At 38.5% G+C, this 19,881-nt stretch overlaps 1 protein-coding gene across 3 annotated transcripts; it reads right to left on the reverse strand.

Moving 5' to 3' along the window:
- Positions 1–3,064: 3,064 nt before the first annotated feature.
- DDIT4L (DNA damage inducible transcript 4 like) lies at positions 3,065–8,392 on the reverse strand. Of its 3 annotated transcripts, none has more exons than XM_081136608.1 (3): positions 8,036–8,392; positions 7,142–7,277; positions 3,065–5,406 (listed from the first exon to the last, which is right to left on the reverse strand). In XM_081136608.1, the coding sequence occupies exons 2-3, from the start codon at positions 7,230–7,232 to the stop codon at positions 4,916–4,918; spliced, it is 582 nt and encodes a 193-aa protein (XP_080992734.1). In that variant the 5' UTR covers positions 7,233–7,277; positions 8,036–8,392; the 3' UTR covers positions 3,065–4,915. The 3 variants fall into 3 exon arrangements, with proteins under 3 accessions (XP_080992734.1, XP_080992733.1, XP_080992732.1); XM_081136607.1 differs by lacking the exon at positions 8,036–8,392 and adding an exon at positions 7,945–8,022; XM_081136606.1 differs by lacking the exon at positions 8,036–8,392 and adding an exon at positions 7,592–7,803.
- Between the last annotated feature and the right edge of the window lie 11,489 nt (positions 8,393–19,881).

Genomic DNA, 19,881 nt, shown 5'->3' on the forward strand with positions numbered 1-19,881 from the left:
TGTGATTTTGGCATATGTCTTGAAAGTAGCTCAAAGATTGATTACTAATTGATACTGTAGTAACCAAATCTTCTCGATTCCCATCCACTCACTGATATGAAGACTATGTTTTCTGAGTTTACATCTATAGAAACAAAAAATAGGAAAAGATACTTAATCCTCTAATTCTAGCAAAAAGCAATATTTATCTATAAATGATCTAATTTAAGAGTCATTTCACTAAGGGATAATATTATTTTTGTGTTTAATAGTTTCAGAACGTTTGAAAACATATTTAATGTTATTGCGATCATTGTGCACTATTATTATTTGTAAAGTTAACTCAATAAAAAAATTAAGAGCCTTATGATCATAGAAAATTAAAAAAAAATTAATTTTAATTTATTTTGGTTTTATTGTAGAGAAGAAATATTAAGAAGACTGTCAAGCTTAAAATATATAACGTAAAACTCAGTATAAACCTAGACTTTAAGAAGTAACACTGAAAATTTATTCTGTGGAAGACCCTATTTCAGTGTTTTCTAAATAAATTTTGGTGTTAAATTACTATGCTATTTACAGTCAATTGAAAACATTTAACAAGGTGATGTAAACATTTTATTAAAAAAGATTGGTATTTATCACACTCTGGAACTTTACGTTATTTGCAACTTTTTATAATTTGGGAGAAACTTTTAGATGGCAATTTAAAAATAAGGCAGAGGGTGTAATCTTACAAAATTCTCTTAGATATACAACAAACAAAAAAGTTTGAAGAAAATTGGTTTAGATTTGATAACTAAAAATAGGATTGCAGACTCATAAAATATGCTTATTTTCAACTTTACAAAAGAATGCCAGACTGAATTCACATATATGGGGGCATGCTGCAGCGAGTTTTTCCCCTGCTATATCCTCACCAACATTTGAATGATCAGATTTTAAACTTCTTTTTTTTTTGACCAATGTGGATGTGTATACATTAGTGTCTTATTGTGCTTTTAGTTTGCATTTCCCTAATTACTAGTTAGATTGGGCATCTTTTCTTGTGTTTATCAGCCATATGAGTTACCTTTACTGAGAGTGCCTATTCAAAGCTTTTATGCATATTTTTTCTTTTGGGTTGTTTGTCTTTTTCTAATTGTTTTGAGGGAATTCTTAACATATCTGGTTATTAACTCTTTTTGAGTTGTAAGTGTAGAAGATACTTTTTTCCAGTCATGACTTGTATTTTTATTCTCTTTATAGTGTTATGTGATAAACAGAAGTTCCTTTCTTTTTGCATCTTATTTAAGAAATCTTTCCCTTACATCAAAATAATTAAAGTTACATTCTCTTCTGAAAGACCCTCTTTCACATTTAACTCTTTAATCAACCTGGAATGGATTTTTATGCCTTGATGTATATTCATCCAATTTCATTCTTTTTGCCGTGTAGGTAAATGATTATTATAGTACCAATTATTGAAAATACCACCCTTTACCCATTTATGTAAAGATATAACTCTACCATAAATCAACTTTCCATATATGTGTAGGTCTGTGTCTGGGTTCTCCATTAGTTCATAGACTAACTTGCCTCTTCCTGTGTGTCAGAAACAGTTCATCAGGCCCATTTCTTCCTGGGCACACTTTTCAACCACATTTCCCAGCCCCTCTTAAAATGGAATGGGGTGGTGTGACTGAGTTTTATGTGGGATGTAGACAGAAGTCATGTCCATCACTCCTCTACCTGGCCGCTAAATTCCCTATGAGATCCTTCAGCCTCTCTCCTCTTTTCTGTGTTAGATACAGAGGATCCACTGGAGTATTATGAACTCCAAATCAACGGCAGAGTCTAGGATTTTGAGTATCTGCATGATGCTCCTCCCAGCTCATTACCATGTACCCTTCCTTTCCTCATGTGCCACCAATATATCTTGCTCTTTTGCTATTTTTATAACTTGTTTAAACCAGTATAGATCACTGGAAACTGAATGTAATAGACCTAAAAATTTTATACTGTACGTCCTTCTACTTCTGCAAGTGGGAAAACTGTCTATAGTGCAATATGAAGCTGACTCCATGAGGATATAGATCATTAGAGAAATAAGATTCAGGAGATTGAATCCATTTCTGTTATTGGTGGAAGTGGGATGTCCACCGGTGGAAATGGGGAATCCTTTCCCCACTGGGCTCTGGTGGTCAGGTTCTTATGATATCTTGAGAAAAAGAATTTTCTAAGACTTGCATGTGAGAATGAGTGATTTTTATTTGTGTGATGATATATACCTCGGTTTCTAAAGTCCCATTTCCCTTAAACCAGTCTGGGAAAAGATGCACCTGGGGCTCCAGCAGAGCCAGAAGCAAAGTCAGTGCCCAAAGTTTTTGTTTCATGGGGGAGCTGAGTCAAGCAGAGCTTCAGGCTAGTTGTAATCCATTAGTCCATTGTGTGGGATCCATGTGGCTGTGAGCCATGTGGGTGAATGCAGGGTGTGAGAGCCCTGCAAGCCAGGAGTCAGGCATGAGCATTAAGAGAGAAGGGCAATGTCCAGACAGTGTGGCTCAGTGGTTGAGCATCGACCTAGGATCCACGAGATTTCGGTTTGATTCCCAGTCAGGCACATGCTTGGGTTGTGGGCTCCATCCCCAGCAGGGGGCATGCAGGAGGCAGCCAACCAATGACCTTCTCTCATTGTTTCTCTTTCTCTCTCCCTCTCCCTTCCTCTCTCTGAAATCAAATAAAGTCATACTTAAAACAAAATTAAAAATTCTATTTGATGAATAATAGTGAAATTAGAAAGATATGTTGTTCAAAGAGAATATTCTGATAAAAATAAAAATGTACACTGATCTCACAATTTGATATATTTGTATTTGGTCATTAGAAAAACTATAGAAAAAGCCTTTACACAATGAGTTTTTTTTTAAAGGCAGCTGCCAGAGGTGCTCAAATTATTGTCTTCCTATATTTATTTTTGTATTTAAAAAATTATAAAGCAAAACACTTAAAAGAGATAAATGTTTTGTCATCTTCCCTCAAATACTGTCAAATACATTTTAGGGTGATCATTGAATAAACTCAGAAAAGACAGAGGACAAAAATGAAAAATATAGGATGCTTTATTGTCAAAAATAGACAAGCTTTAATTTCCTTGAACAGAAATATTAATTAAGAGTCTCCATAAGCCATTGTCACCACTTTGTGAGCATAAAAGACAAGTCAAAGACAGCTGTTAGAGGAAAAGGGACAACAGCCCTACATCCTGCCTGAGAAGCCTCACCCACAGAACCAGGGACCTTCAGAGCGCTAACCAATAATAGATATGCAAAACAAGGTTGACTTAAGCTGGCCCAGTTTTAGAGAGGGCTTTGTGAATAGTGAGGGTCTAGGTCACTCATAGGATCGGTAACAAGATATTCCTGCTTTGGAGTTACGCCAGGGTGAAGCCCGACATCTATCAGTCCCTACGCCCTCAGGCATGTAAAGTGGCTCTGGTAGCTTGTGCAGAAGATCTGAATCAAGTCCTCACTGTGACCGACAGTAAGGATGTGAAGGCCTTGCGGAAATGAACGTTGTAGTGTGGAGGTAATATTCTCTCATCAGCATAAAAAAAGAATAATGATCTAGGTTGTAGGAACAAGAAAAAAAATAAGGCCTTTATTGCTCTCTAGGTACAGGTGCCCGAGGTTGAAGAAAGCTGGGTGCGGTAACTGGTTAACTAGGCCGTTTTCATTCTCTAGTCTGTCGCAACAGACCCAACTTAATGAACAGTGGTGGTCTGCAGCTATCTCCTTTGAAGAATGGGTCAAGGAGAGGTACTTGAGCTCCCAGGAGAGGCCAGGGATGAGATAACACTGACTGGTGAGAGGGTTCATCTGAGATTAAGCATAAGTAATAGTAAAAAGCAGCTAGATTACCAAGTGAGTGAGAACGGGATGGGATCTGAGAACTCAGGTCTTATCCCCGTATGCATTCACATATTGTAATCAACTACGTGCAAAATAACAGTTTGACATTTTCCATTCTTTTCTAGTTTAAAGACACTTGAGAACTAGAAAAACTGAGCTTATATTATATGTACCATAAAAGTTATTTAAAACAATACTGTGGTTACTAAAGTGGCAGCTCTAGCTTTTGCCACCTCTTTAAAACAGAAGAGGGAACCCTGGCTGGTGTGGCTCAGTTGGCTGGTGGTCATCCCATGCCTGGAAAGGTTGCCAGGGCTGTGAGCTCAATCCCCTGTAAGGGGCATGCAGGAGGCAGCCAATCCATGTTTTGCTCTCACAATGATGCTTCTCTCTTTCCATCTCAATAAAAAAATCTTTAAAAAAACAAAAACAAACAAAAAACAAACAGGAGAGTGGAGAGGATGTCAAGAAACAGTGAAGCAGTTCTGTTCTCCCAGTGATGTTTCTCATTCACTCTTGCATGGCGTTAAGTTTTAATCTCTCACCCACTTAATTCTAACCTTTTGTGTAAGAACCCTTTAAACTAGAGTAGAAATTGGTGGTGTGGGCTTTTGAAAATTTTGATGGACTAAGCATCATTCAGTAAAATTCTGTAATTGATAGGATCATTCTGGAAACTTACGGAAAAAAAGCCATATGAAAATCAAACTAAACAAAGTTGGTTTAATAGTCTATTAGCAAGACTACACAGAAAGCTTTGTGCAGTCAAATACAAAACTAAAGTGGACTCCTCCTTTTCCTTCGTTATTGCATTCCATTCCATTTTGTAAAAAAAAAAAAAGTGATATAATACAGACAAAGGGGTCATTTCTCAAAAGCCACAAAATAATCCCTTTAGTTGGGGTTGCTGTGACTATGAAATACAGAAGATGAACTTGATTTGGGGTTTCTTGTTTGAGAGCAGGCAGGGCAAACTACAATGACTGTAACTGAGCAGCTGCAGTTTATTATCCAGTCATAAAAAGGACCCTTTAAATGTTTCCCTTTTAGCATTCTTCAATGACTGTTGTTCCAATCAAGGAGTAAAGCTTTTTCTTAACAAGTCGAAATCCTGAGCTCAGGATCAGAGTTCGTCTGAGGCTGGATGAGAAGCGACCTCGACTAAAGAAAAAGTCCTTGAGGCTGGTCCATGAGCAGTTCTCCTGCTTAAACACGAGTGTAAGCTCAAAAGTGGGCACCACACTAGAGTCACACACAATCCTATCCAGCTTTATACATACATTTTCCACTTCCATGTTCACATGCATGACACACCCTCGTAGGCCGCAGGGCTCCGTGGAGGAGAGGCGAAGGACATCTTGAGCAATTCTCTGGGTCAGTTTCTCAGGGACAAGGACTTTTGAGCAACCGAGTTTCGTTTGCTTTGATTTGGACAGACAGTTCTCCAGCATTTTAACCAAACTCTGGCAAGTTGTCTCCTCAAATATCACCTCATTGAGGTTGGGTTCAGGAACAACATAATCCCAGTAGTCAAAATCTGTAGAAAATAGAAGTTTGAAATTAGATAGCAACATTGGTCATGTCTCTACCACATCTACCTGTTTCTAGTATTTCTTTGGGGCCACCTGATCTCACTTTGCTATTAACTAGTGGGGTAAAAGAGCAAGTCATCTGACCTCTCATTTATGAAATAAAGGTTTTGAAAAAAAGGGTGGATAAGATACAACCATTTTTCTTGAAATTTATGTGTACACACACACAATCTTAAAGACTATGGATAAAAAATCTCTTTATGGCTATATAGATTATTAGTGTTTTTCTTTCATTTTTTGCCCCTTACTTGCTGAAGAATATTGTCTATTTGTTTTACAGAGAACATGCATTACTTCTGGAATAAAAATGGTTATATACATTTTTTTTTTTTTTTACTAAGGAACTGTTACCTTCTGACTCTGAGAATATATGAGTTTATTGCTTTAAAATACCAAATTTTTGCTATTGTTCTTAAGTGATGAACTTAGGATGAATCTGAGGAGCTATATTAAATATCTATTAAATCTGTTTCTTTCTTTAAGTCTTTACTGGAATGGCCTGTAAATTCCAATTTTAGCTTCAACCTCTTTGATTAAAAATTGCTCAAAGAAGACCTTTGAGGTTCACTGGGATATTTATAACTGGCTGGGTAGTTTTCCACGGCCAAGAAAAACAAAATAGTCCTAGGAAAACAAAATTAGATTTGCGCAAAGGAGAAGAGATAGGTCTGCACTTGGTCACTTACCTTCCAAATTAATCCTACCACTTGGCAAGATGCCATACACACAGTCAATAGAGCAGGGTGTGCAGGCAGAGGTCCTGTCAGTTCTCTTCCCTAAGCCTACTTCACCCTCGATGGCTGCTGTGGTTTCCTCTCCCCACATCTAGTACTTGCTTAGATCACTGTGTTTTGTTTTTTTAAAAATAACTAAATAAAACAAATGCATTCCAAATTATAAGGCTTCATATGCTGAAGATAGAGAATTTTAGAGAATTAGATCATCAACCACTTTGCCTTCTAAATGATTTGTCTATGCCCACACAGCTCCTCAGTGGCAGGGCAATGTGTTAACTTAGGAACTGCTGTTTAAAATTGCTAATAACAGTATGACCAATTTTAACACTGCTGTGTTAAAATTTCCTTCTGGCATTAAAAATGGAATAATGGATATTTCCCCAAATAGAATACTACGCAGCAATAAAAAGGAAAACATTGACATAAGCAGCACCATGGAAGGATCTCAAAATAATTAAGCTACAGGAAAGAAACCAGCTACAAAAGAGTGCATATTATATGATCCCATTTCCATGAAACCCTAGAGACAAAAGTAAAGGGGGAGAAGGAGAGTGGGGAATTGATGGCAAAAAGGCACATGGGAATTTAGGGGGAGAGGGTCATGGTAGTGATTACAGGGTGGTTACATTTATTAAAACACACATAACTGTACACTTGACATTCACCAAAACGTCATAACCAAGTAGGGTATGGAACCTAGGTAATTTTTCATCCCCCAAAGCCTATTAGCAGCAGACCAGACCTAAAACAGCCCTCAGTATTTTATTTTATGCTACTTTTGTTTTTCACTATCATGGCCAGAAAGAAGATGCTAGAAAGTTTGGAAGGAAGTTTCCTCGGATGGACTGTGTGGCACCTCCAATGAGGAAAGAGGCGACGCCGCACACCCGCCAATCCGACCGCATCTGTGGAGGGGAGAGAAACGGGCCGCCGGGAAACTCACCGTTCAGCAGGCTCCCCGGGTGGAAGCCATGGTCCAGCAACTCTGAAATGCTGCCCGGGTTCTTACTGCTCAAACTGCCAGTTGCAACCATGGTCAACGGCTCCGTTTCCCTCGCGGGGCAGAACGGCCTGGGGCGCTGGAAAAAGCAGGCAACAAGGGCAGATTTGCAAGAGCCCGCAAGACGCGCGGAGGCTCCGAAAATGCCCCGCGTACCCCGCGCGAACCAGCCGAGCACTCATTTCCCAAAGGGAAGGAACCCGTCCCTGCAACTCAGGTTTGCAGTCTCGCGAGGGGAGACGCCAGCCACTGCCACAGCCTGAAACTCATTCAAAGTTAGCAAAACCTGGAGCCGACCGGCCCCGCGGCGCTCCCCCCTCCCCCCCTCCCCGGCCCGGGCAGCGGAGGCCCCAGCCTCTGCTCGCTCCGCACCCCGGCCGCCGCCTCGCTCACCTGCCGGGGGGCGGCTGAGGCTGCGGGGTACACTGAGGCAGGCACTCTGCTCCGGAGCCTCCCCCTCCGGGGCTCAGGGACCTGCAGACCCCCGCGGTGGTCCGCGCCCAGCTCGGCCCCAGCCCACCTCGCACCCGCCCCACTGAACTGCACCGCCTCCGGGCGGCGAGCGCTTTATAGGCCCGGCCTCCAGCCCCGGCCCGCCCCGCCCCGCCCCGCCCCGCCTACCTGCGCCGCCCGCCCCGGCCCCGCGCCCCGCCCCGCCTCCGGTCCGCTCGCCATTCACCCCGACGCTTCTAGCGCCCCGGGCGAGCGGCGGGGAATTGAGGCCGAGCTTGCAGCCCTGTTGATACCTGCTGTTTCCAGGGTGGGCCACGGGTGACAGGGACCGCAATCCGGGATGCACTGCTATCCCCAAACTGACCACTCCCCTCTGCCACCAACCTGGAGGCTCCGGCGCGACCCCCGCCTGCGCGCGCGCTCCCGCCGCCGGTGCGGTCGGAGAGATTCCGTCCCGGGCAGCGGGAAGCTTTCTGCCCTTTGTCTGTGACTCTGACTTGAGGCTTCGCTGTGTCCTACGAACACTTTGCTCAGCTTTGTATCCCTGTTCAGCGAGCACCGTGTACGCGCTTAGTTCTGGCCTCTCCCCGAGTCCACTCCACTCCGCGTCCCTGGGTCTGTCCCCGCCGAGCGCGCTCAGATCCGCTTTCCTTCCCGGCCCCGAAGGCTCGCCTTTAGGGAGGGTCCTCACCCACTGGCTCCCCGGCGCCTGGCACTCTCCGTGCCGCTTCACCTATGACTAATGCGTCTTCTCCGAGAGAAGGGTGAGCCTGGTACTCTTCTAATGAGACCTGGCTCCGGAGCGCCGGGAGGTTGAATGAAGGGGAGTTTGCCAAGAAACTAAACAAAACCATTAGTGGGATCTCAGCGGCCTCCTCCACCAGCCCGGTCTCCGGGGGCGATCGCCGTTCTCCGGGGCAGAGGTTCCCGGCGAGCCCTGCCGGAGGGAAGGCGCTTGGGTTAGGGAGGGTCGAAGGGGCTCTGGGCAATGAAGATACAGTTTTATAAGCCGTTAGGGCTAATGCTGTGGGCCCTGAACCTGCGCGCACCGAGGGAGAGAGGAAACAAGCGAAGCAGCAACAAGCCATTGGCAAGAAGCCAAACATATTTTCTTGCAAAGTTTCTAAGCCACCCTTTTCCCGCTTTGGTGTGCCAGTAGGAGATGACCGCTCAGAGTGGCCATTCCCAAGGACCGTGGCGGGTCCCAGGAAGGAAAGGGCTGGAATGCCTGCGGGGAAAGATTGTCCCAGCCAGCAGGGGGTTCCAGTGTTGGCTCCCGGCCCTCTAGAATTACTTTGTCACCACTGGTACAAGGATCTGCAGGTTAGGGCCTTGAAAGGTTCAGCTGTCCAGGCTAAAAACTCTGTAAGGAAAACAACAGGAGTAAGGAGGGTGTGATAAACAGATCAGTGGGAGGACATTCGGAGGCAGAGCAGCAGAAATTAAAGCCAGCTTGACAGCCCATTTTTAACTCAACTCAGGCAGCTGTACTGCCTGAAGGTCAGGCCAGCCGAGGAAGGGGATGCTGATAGGCTGGTCTTTGAAAGCAGCTTTCCATTTCTATTTCAATAATAGGAAAGTGGAAAATAAACAAGCCCATTTAAGCCGATTAAAAAGCAGTTTTAGTGACTAGTGTGTTGAGGACCAATGGATATGTGCCCCTGGTCAGATTCAGGTGCCAGCTGCCTGGCAGTGGGAAGGGCGGTGGGTGGGTGCAGGCAGAGCTGCCTTTCCTTATTTGGGGGGCAATATTAATGAGTCTGCCTCTTTCCTGCCTCCAAAGAGAGTTACTAGGATTAATAATTGAGGATTAATGAGTAGTCTGAACATGCACAGTGAAATAAAGAAATTGCCCATTTCAATTTCCTTAGGGTATTTAGGCATAACTCATAAATTAAGTACTCCCAAAGGGCCAGAAAGATTATTAGACCTTTAGAATGTAGCAGTTACTCTCAGCTGTCCTAACTGAAATTTTGCAAAGCCTTTGGGATTTTACTGCAAGGAGTAATTTACCTATGTTACAAAAGACTTCAAATAATATCATTCTTTTTGGCTGAATGGGCCTTGCTCCCAGGAATTACAGGGCATAAGAAATGATTGATGTAGAACACATATTTATAATAATTAGTGGAAATTGTCCTTTTTTATCTACTTAAAAGGGTAAAAAATCCATTTTGTTACCACTAGTTTGCAACTTTGCAGTGCTATATAAACAGAGCTGTTTTTTAAAAAGGAAGCATAGAACAGAATTAGGGAAAACTAGGTGCCATACTTGTGTCATGAGATGACACACTTAACCTGTTAAATTTTTTAGTGATGTGGTACAGTTAATTATTTATACTGAAAGTTCATCACATTGTTGTATTTCAAGTATTTATCGGGTGCAGTGATGAAGTACATTGCATTGCTTTTATTATATCCTTTATGGTTAATACTGAAAAAATAGTTTATGAAGGTGCTTATTGGAAATAATAGTTGTATATAAAGAAAAAATCTAATTGATTAAATAATTTGATTGTCTTACATACACCAATATATTATAGCAAACTACCAAAATCATAAGCATGCTTACTTTTTTCTTACTGTGATTTACTCATCTATCTTCTTACAAAAAAGAAAGAATTAACAGTAACAAATAACCACAGTATGTTCATCTGATGCATATGCAAATATTTAAATTCCAGGACCCCTCATGTATAAATATAGTACAGTACTCATAATATCATTGCTTACATCAAATATAAATTCAGAATACCAGGGATATTTCAAAAAAAACAAACAAAAAGTATGGTGCTTTCATGTACTATTATAGAAAATACTGGCATTTTATGTATTTGTGATTTGGAATGTTGAATATTTATTATGTTTCACCAGCCAGTTTTCTCTCTTTATCCAGTATGAGCCATTGTTCCTGAGGTCTTATTAATACATTTACATTCAGTGCATTTCTTATTTTATTTCATAAACTGTGACACCAAAGGAAAAATGACTGTTTCTTAACCTGTGCAGTGGATTCAGAGAGGGCTACAGGGCATGGAAGTTGATCTGTAAGATATCTAAGGTCCCTTAGCAAGCTCATGGGGTCATTGTGAAGATTAAAATAGATTATAATCAATGCCAAATATTATCTTTTTAAAAAATATATATTTATATTGATTTCAAAGAGAGGAAGGGAGAGGGAGAGAGAGAGAGAAACATCAGTGATAAGAGAGAATCATCAATTGGCTGCCTCCTGCAAGCCCCTTCTAGGTATCGAGCCCAAAACCTGGGCATGTGCCCTGACTGGAAATCAAACCATGACCTCCTGGTTCATAGGTCAATGCTCAGCCACCAAGCCACGCCAGCTGGGATATATATATATATATTTTTAAATAAATAAATCTGAGCTCTTTAAATGTACATTGTCTCTGGATTCCCTTAGTTGTGCTAAATTTGTAAATCTAGTGCCCAAGTGAAGTCTTACAACAGGGCCTGGTACATAGCAAATGTTTAATGAGTGATAGTTATTATTATTGAAATTATTATTGTTCTGAAGTTATAGTTCTCTGGTTTAGTGCAGCAAGCACTAAAGGGGCTAAATGAGGTTGAGGAAGTATTATTAAAGTAGAACAAACTTTATGGTCTTTCCTGTTTACAGGAAATTTGAAAAATATTTGCCACTGATTGGGAAAGCCTTTTTTGTTACAACACATGCATAACTGTATGGGAGAGCAGGAAGGAGATCTCCCAATGTAAGAAAATAATGTAGTTATTTGCAAAGTACAGAATTATACATATTAACTTTCCTTTATTAATCTAGGAAGTGGTTTTTTGGAAAAAATGAAATTTAAAGATATTTGAAATAATTGACTATAGAACCACCTGATTATTTCAAGATATGTATGACCCTCTGTTAATGTGCTGGATGAGACAGATACTTTATCATTATTTTTATCTTTGAGAATGCTCTAACCAATAAAATTTTCATTTAATAGTGAAATATGCAATATGAGCCATTCTATAGAATGACAAAGGATTTTTCATTAAGGTAACAAGTAAACTTATTTAGTATAAAACAAAAAAAGGCCCAATATAAAATAACATGTAATAGCTGTTGCTAAAAACTGAGAGAATCTTCCAGTAGCAGAAGGCATTGCCTCTCTCAATTTAAGCAGAGAAATGGTTACCATAGTGATTTATCTCTTAAAATAGATTTTTTCTCTTCAAGAACAATGCTATGTATTATCTTCCATAAAGAAAGCTGATGTTTAAATGCACAGTCTCTGTTTTTTCTTGATAATGCAAAGATTTATAATTCAGGTGCCCACATAAGAGAACGCCACCCAGGAACATGGAATAGGTCCTTGATATTTTTCTAGGGATACATGTTAAAATCTTTGCAAGTCCCAAATTTGAGAATACCGCCATAAGGTACCATTTCCCTGGATTTCTTATATATGCAAAGATAAGAAGAGAAAAATAAAGTCATATATTCATGTAGGTGCTGTTCCTTCATTGGTCTCTCTCCCTATGCCAGCCAAGTGCCCTATTCTGATGGACAACCTTTGAATACCTTTTGTTATTCACATTTGTGTCCCCAAAAAGTTACAGATTGATTTATAACATAAACCTGTGGGGTTGCACAAGAATAGAATTAAATCCAAGAACGTCAGTGTGGATTAGATAGAGGATTCTGCAGAGCAGTCTTTATAATGTGTCTGATCCTCCTTCTGCAGATATAAAACAGATTAAGATTAAAAAGTCTGACAAAGTCACAGATAGATTCTTTTTCTTTTTAATTTTCATGGTTGGTGTATGGCTGGTGAGCCTGACTGACTAGGCTCATATCCCAGCAATGACACTAGCTGTCCAAACTTTGATAAGGCACTCAACATGTCTCTGCCTCCATTTCTACCTTTAAAATGGGAATTATAATAACATTACCTCATAAAGGGCTGTTGTGAGGATTAAATGCATTAACACACAATGCACTAAAAAACTATTAGCCATGATTATAATTATGAATTTTGCTCTGATTTTGAAAAATCACCAATGCCCTGGTGACATTTTTATGAAAAGGTAGCTAGGGGAGTGTTTACATGTATTTCAGGGTGTGTATAAAAGTGTATCTTGTACATATTCATTCATTGGCTGGTCAATATTTATTGGGTATTAATTATCCATTAGACACTGAATTGTAAGTGTCTTTGTCCCCAGGAGATTATAGTTTAGAAAGGAATGTAGTCAAATAAATAGATTACAATTATTCTGATAAGTTAGAAGCAACACAAAGATATAAGCACGAGTCTATTTTGAAGGAAGGCTTATAGCTTTTCTATCCATGGTTTATTTCTTGGATAAGTAGCATAAACATCACTTAGATACTTGTAAGAAATGCATAAACTAAGTCCTCAACCCAACTGAAACAGAATCTGCCTTTTAAAAAAGATCCCTAGGTGATTCATATTGTATGCAGTTAAAATTTGAGAAGCACCAAGTTCTAAACTGAATGAACAAAATAGTAAGGCTATCTAAGCATTTGTAAGCTTTTTACTGGGCCAGTTAATAAAAAATATTTATTGATTTTCTACCATATGCAGAGCATGGCCTTGATGAAAGGTGAGTTCTCAACCTTGCCCTTGTGTTGGTGGATTCTCCACAGCTCTAATCAGACACACTGGCCCTAATGAATCTAATTTGTCCTGTGTGGCTCTTAGCCCTGGGGCCTGGCTCATAAAACCATGCGCAGCTATGTGAAAATGGTCCAGTTTTTGAGAAGACTGTATCATATAAAAATAAAATCCTATTTAATAAACTTGAAACACTATCAAATTGTAAATTGTTTTCAACCTTGATGAAATAAAACCCAATTATGTAACAACAGGAATGGGCTTGCATTGTATAATGTATTTAAAATGATTGATCTGTGGAAGGCTGCATTTGGAAACTACAAATTTGGCAGGAAGGGCATAATATAGAAAGATATATATCTTATTACTTCTAAATTCACTGAAGAGAGTAAATATAGTTATGCAGGTATTCATGTTCTCTGCTATAATTATGTCATATAAGACATCCTTTAAAACATTGGCTTGACTTTTTGAAATATTGTGCTGGTAATTAAGAACTATTTTTCGAGATGATATATATTGTGGTGGAGGCTCTAAATCATAAATTGCTAAAGCAGCCTTTCAGGAGATGTCAGTATAGCTGCAAGCACACTGGCGTGTGTTCAGTTGTGTGACAGTGTTGATATATCATATCTAAGCTGAGTAAGAAGTGGTACTTAACAAACTAATGTATAGCTATCCATCATTCCATTTTCAGTAGGTTTATTTTTTTTATTATTATTTTTTTAAATATATCTTTATTGATTTCAGAGAGAGGAAGGGAGAGGGAGAGAGAGAGGTAGAAACATCAATGATGAGAGAGTCATTGATCGGCTGCAGCCCGCAATCCGGGCATGTGCCCTGACCGGGAATCAAACCCTGATCGCCTGGATCCTAGGTCGACGCTTTAACCACTGAGCCACACCCGGCCGGGCATTTTCAGTAGGTTTAGATGTCCGTGTGCTAAACATGAAAACAGTGCTCACTTCTGTATGAGTAGCAGAGCAGCGCACCTTACTGATTAGATTTCAGGCTCTAACTCAACCGGACTGGGCTACAAATTCTCACTGGGCCACAAATAGGCACTGTGAAATTAACTTTAATCCTTTAGATCTCAGCTTCCTCATCTATAATGTGGAAAATTCAAAGGAACAATATATGTTGAGTTTCTGGCAACATGACCTCTATGTGTTAAGTGTTCAGTCAGAGGTGCCCATCCTAAATACACACGGCTTATGTGAGTTTGTACACGTGGATGCACATTCTCTTGGAGTAAATAATTCATCAAGTGCTTTGTTGGATTTTTTAGGATGGTAGTTAATTTTACTTTGTACATAATGGAAAACAAAGAGTGTCTACTAGAGTATTAGGAGACCTGGACCCACATACAGATTTTATACTGACTTGATCTCTGACTTTGGACAGGATGAGTCCCAGAATCACCTAGGTGTTTTGAGAGACTTAAAAGAGATTCACCCAGGCTAGAGAAAGAGAGAGTTATCTGTGGATATCAGAGGCTCTTTGGCAGTGTCTAGAATATAGCAAGATGCTAGAGAGGAAGTACACAGGCTTTCAATATTTGGAAAAGATTCCTGCTGTGTCCGGAAAACCACACAGAGCAGCAGGAATGGCCTGCTCAGATGCTGAGGGCTCAGGTAACACACATCTTCGCTTTAACCTGGGGGGAAACCAAAAACTAGAGGGAGGCTGTCTCCATCTCCACCCCGCTCCTGAAGCCTTAACATTGCACAGGATTTAAAATCCTTAACATGAGCATTGGGCCTATGGAGTGGGAGGATCAGGATGGTGAAAAGAGAGAATGACTGGCATTACATTTATCTGTTCCTCAGTGGAGTAGAGGCTAAATATCAGATATTAAGCTAAACAGCAAACAAGAATGTAGAATGTTGTTTTATTGAACAACCAGTATGTGAACTAGGATTGATATTATTTATATCTATCTACCAACATAGCTATAGTTATACTTCTGAAAAACAGTTAAATTTTCTAAAAATTCAATTTACTTATATTAAAGCAACTTTTTTGGAAGGTCCACTTTTAGCATTTATTATTCAACTTAAGAGTTCCATACCTAGTACATTTTTTAGTTTATCCGCTATTGAAATAGTGTTGCTTACAAAGAAATCTATATATAAAGTACTTCTTAAAAAGTATTTCTGATGTGTTCCATGTTTAAACAGTTATATGAAAAATTCATAAATCAGGAATAATTTTGCATTTTCTAAATCAGGGAGCTGTTTATAGATAAACATAATAAAGATACTATAACCCTTGTAGGGAGTTATGTAGGTAGAACCTAACAAGTGTAACTGTAAAAATTTGTTTTAAAATAACGATTCTTACACTTTTATCTTACTTTTAAGTAGTTCAAGGGAAGTGTTAACTGAAGCAGGTCCAGAAAGTTCACAATGAAATAAAATGATAAAGTAGAATTGACTTTGAATTTACAGACAAATAGCCACTTTAAAAATTACAAAGTGGAAAATCAAACTTCTGCTGTTGACTGTCATTCCTACCATTCTATGCCCCCTGCACGAAGGTAATGACTTTTATTCACTTTTATGTATTTTTCTAAACTTTCTTTATGGAACTAAAAGCACATACTAATATATATTCATCTATTTCACTCATTTTTTTTACCCTAAAAGGAAATATTATACTTATGTTCTCTACATTGCCTTTATGCACAGACCATATAGCTTAGAGATCTTTCCATATGGATACATAGTCCCCCCCGCAGTACACTCGCCCCACCTCCAGCTCTATAGTGTTCTGTTCTATAGATTTTCATTTAAACAGTACCTAGCAAAGAAACATTTTCACTATTTACAGGCTTTTACAATTACATACCGTGCTGTAATGGATAATCTTACTCATGAGTCATTTTGAATGTGGGCAAGTAAACCTATTAGATAAATTCACAGAGGAGGGACTTGTGGAGCAAAGAATGAATGTGTAAAACATAGTTCTGAACAATCTTGATAAATTATCCTCATAGTGTTCTACAGTTTTGGGCACCCACTAATAAAGTATAAGAATTTCCTCATAGTCTATCTAACATGTATTTATTTCATAAATATTTTAAGCATCTACTATGTTTTTATTATATAGAGCATATAGTTACATGCTCTAGAAACCTATTGGTTAGGGTTGTAATATCTCTTATTCTAGGTAGGAAAGACATTTATATTAATTCTCAGGAAAAACTAGAAATATATCATATTCTTTCTGATTCCTTGTTTTGTGGAAAAGCATTGGGGTTGTATCTACAATGACCATAATAATAATTTCACTGATTGGTCAACTTAGAAAACAAAAATATTGTCTTTTTGTTTTGTTTTCACCACTCTACCTATATTAAATTGTCAATAAGATGTTTTGCTGTTGTGTGGGGACATTGCTATGTTTACTGAAGCCAAAGACACTTAGATTTCTATTAAGAAGAGAATCTGCATCAGAGCAGAGGACAATATCCTTTAATATAAAACTTACGAGTTGCCTGTAACTTGATTTCAATGTTCAAAAAGTTAAATAACATTCCCCTCTTTTTAACCACTACAAAACTGTGACTTTTTAAAACTACTCACAGCAGAGTATTAAATTAAATGCAATTCAGTACATCAAATATTTTGTGGATGTTACTGTTGAGGCCAGGTGAAAGCATGGGCCCAAATGCAGTTTTGGGAAAGTTCTTGGTCTGCTCTAATTTCATAGCCACTACACACTTTGCTTTTGAGAATTAGTCACTTGAAAATGTGACTAATCCAAAGAGGGAGTGTATAAAATATACACCAGATTTCAAATATTTAATTGATTATAAAGAATGTAAAATATCTCATTAATAATTATTTTATTGATTACATGTTGAAAGGGTAAGATTTTGATATATTGGGTTAAATAAAAAATAATATTAAAATTAATTTTACCTGTTTTCAAAAATAATTTTTAAAAACATGGCTACTGGCCCTGGCCTGTGTGGCTCAGTTGGCTGGGGCATTGTCCCAATGACCAAAAGGTCTCCAGTTCAATTCTCTGTCAGGGCACATACTCGGTCGGGGCTCGTTCGAGAGGCAACCAATTAATGTCTTTCTCTCTGTCTCTGTCTCTCTCTCCCCTTTCCTTTCTTCTTTCTTTACAATCAATAAAAACAAATTGAAAAAAACATGGCTACTGGAAAATTTTAAATGTTATATGTGTCTTGCTGTCATGGCTCACTGTAGGAAATATAGGGCAACACTATTCTAGAGTTTTGTCACTTCATCTCAAAAAAGGAATAGTAGTAGATACTTTGCATTTATATGAGGATTTGAAAATTCTTAAAATTATACTAGGTAAGTGGTAACTATTAATTTTTGGGGTTTATTGAGGTGTATGTTAAATATATTAGAATCCACTCCCTTTATGTAGAGTTCTATGAATTTTGAAGGATCCACGCAGTCATGAAACCATCACCACTGTAATCAGTATATACACCACACATATTACCTTGTGTTATTCGTAATCAGCCCCTTGCCTCAGCCCCAGCACTTGAAAACAATGATCTCTTCCAGCGTTATACAAATGGGATCACATGGTGCATAGACTTTCGAGTCTCATTTCTTTCACTTAGTGTAATCATCCAAGTAGTTATGTGTATCAGTTTTTTCTTTTTCATTTCTTAATACTGTTCCATTACTCCGATGTACCATAATTTGCTCTCTGTTTGCCAGTTAAAGGACATTTGAGTTGTTTCCAATTTTTGATGATTACGAATAAATCCAGTATATATATATTTGCTTACAGATTTGTGTAAGAATATACATTGTCATCTTTTTGGGATGAATACCTAGCAGTGGCATTGCTCAGTCATATAATAAGCGTACCTTCAACTTTGTAGGAAACTGCCAAAATGTTTCCCCAAATGACAGTTTCATTTTACATTCCCCCTAACAATATATGAGTATTTCAGATGGGCCATATCCTTGCTAGAACATGGTACTGCCATCTAGCCCCCACCCCCACTTTAAAAAATATATTTATTCTAGAAACATTGGACAGACTGATGAATTTCAGAGGGAAGGTGGGCGTGGAGTATGAGGGGAGAGATTAATCAAAGAACTTATGTGCATATCTGCATAACCCATGGACACAGACATAGTATGGGGAAGGCCCGGAAGGGGCTGATGCGGGGTAGAGGGGATCAGTGGGTGATAAAAAAGGGGGACATCTGTAATACTTTCAACAATAAATTTAAAAAAATGCAATTTGATATTATTACTTTAGATCACTGTGTTAAATATTTGTATGATTCCAGAAATATGTAATGTCATATAAGTTAAGACACAGCATATTGAAAAAAATTAATTAATTAAATAAATAAAAATATCTCATTGTGGTTTTAATTTTTATTTTCACAATGATATTCAACATCTTTTCATAAGCTTATTTGCCATCTGTATATCTTCTTTGATGAAATATGTATTGCAATTTTCCCCTATGATTTTTATTGACTTATTTGAGGCTTGAGAGTTCTTTACTATTATTGAGAACTTGGTAATTATTATTATTGAGGCTAGAGAGTTTTTTATAAATTCTGGATACAAGTCCTTTAGAAGGCATGTGTTTTGCAAATATTTTCTCCCTGCCTGTAGTTTATGTTTTTATACTCCTAACAATGTATTTTGAAGAAAAAATTTATGATAGAATCCAATTTATCAATATTTTTATGAATCATATTTTTGGTGTCATATCTAAGAAATTTTTGCCTAAATCAAGATTACAAGTACATTTTTCATGTTTTCTTCCAGAAGTTTTATAGTTTTACATGTACATATATGATCTATTTTGAGCTATTTTTTGTATATGGTATAAAGTGTGGGTTGAAACTTTTTATTTTGCATATGGATGTCCAACTGTTCTAGCACCATTTGTTGAAAAACCATACTTTCTTCATTGAATTACCTTTGCATCTTTGTAAAAATAAATTGACCACCCATATGCCACTCTATTTTTGGGAGTAAGTGGTAGAGCCAGGGTTGGAATAGGCTATGTGTGACTGGCTGCAGGAGAGAAGTTCAGAATAACAGGAGTATATAAAGTCAATGGAAGAAGGTTGGTGAGGAGAAGTAGGTACATGAGCGGTGTCGGGGAATGAGATTGGAAGAATGAAGGTAAGGATCAGGCTCTGAGAGGTCTTGCAAACCATGTAAAGAAACAAAGTATCACTTCAATGTTAGCCATTTTCACCCACAATTTAAACTCCTACTTTGAAGTATTTCTTGAACTCTTTCATCTTGGAGGATATAGTCCTTCCTCAGCTGACATGACTTAAACAAGATAAAAGCTACATTCTAGTGGAAAATTATTTTGCTTGAGGAGAGTTTTTCCACCCCACAGTAAAATAATCAGAGAAAGTTTTTTTAAGTGAATTTACGGTTTTCTGACAAACCATATTCATTGTCTATAGTTTTCTTTACTGCAATATATTTTTTTTATTTTTGTCTTTGGGTCAGAATGGATTCATTAAGAATTATTAATAATATGCTGCCATGATGCAATAGAGTATTCTACTGTAAGGACATATCACAAGTAATTTGTTACAAAATATACAGTATGAGATCTTGTGAATGTTTCAATTTTTAA

The sequence above is a fragment of the Miniopterus schreibersii genome, assembly GCF_964146895.1.
Source record: "Miniopterus schreibersii genome assembly, chromosome: 1".
In the NCBI taxonomy this organism is placed as follows: Eukaryota; Metazoa; Chordata; class Mammalia; order Chiroptera; family Miniopteridae; genus Miniopterus; species Miniopterus schreibersii.

Bases quoted from the DNA above. Each gene is read 5' to 3' on its own strand.
- DDIT4L (XM_081136608.1), bottom strand. From the start codon at position 7,232: ATGGTTGCAACTGGCAGTTTGAGCAGTAAGAACCCGGGCAGCATTTCA. The intron at 5,407-7,141 runs GTGAGTTTCCCG...TATTTTCTACAG, and splicing joins CCCGGGGAGCCTGCTGAACG to ATTTTGACTACTGGGATTAT.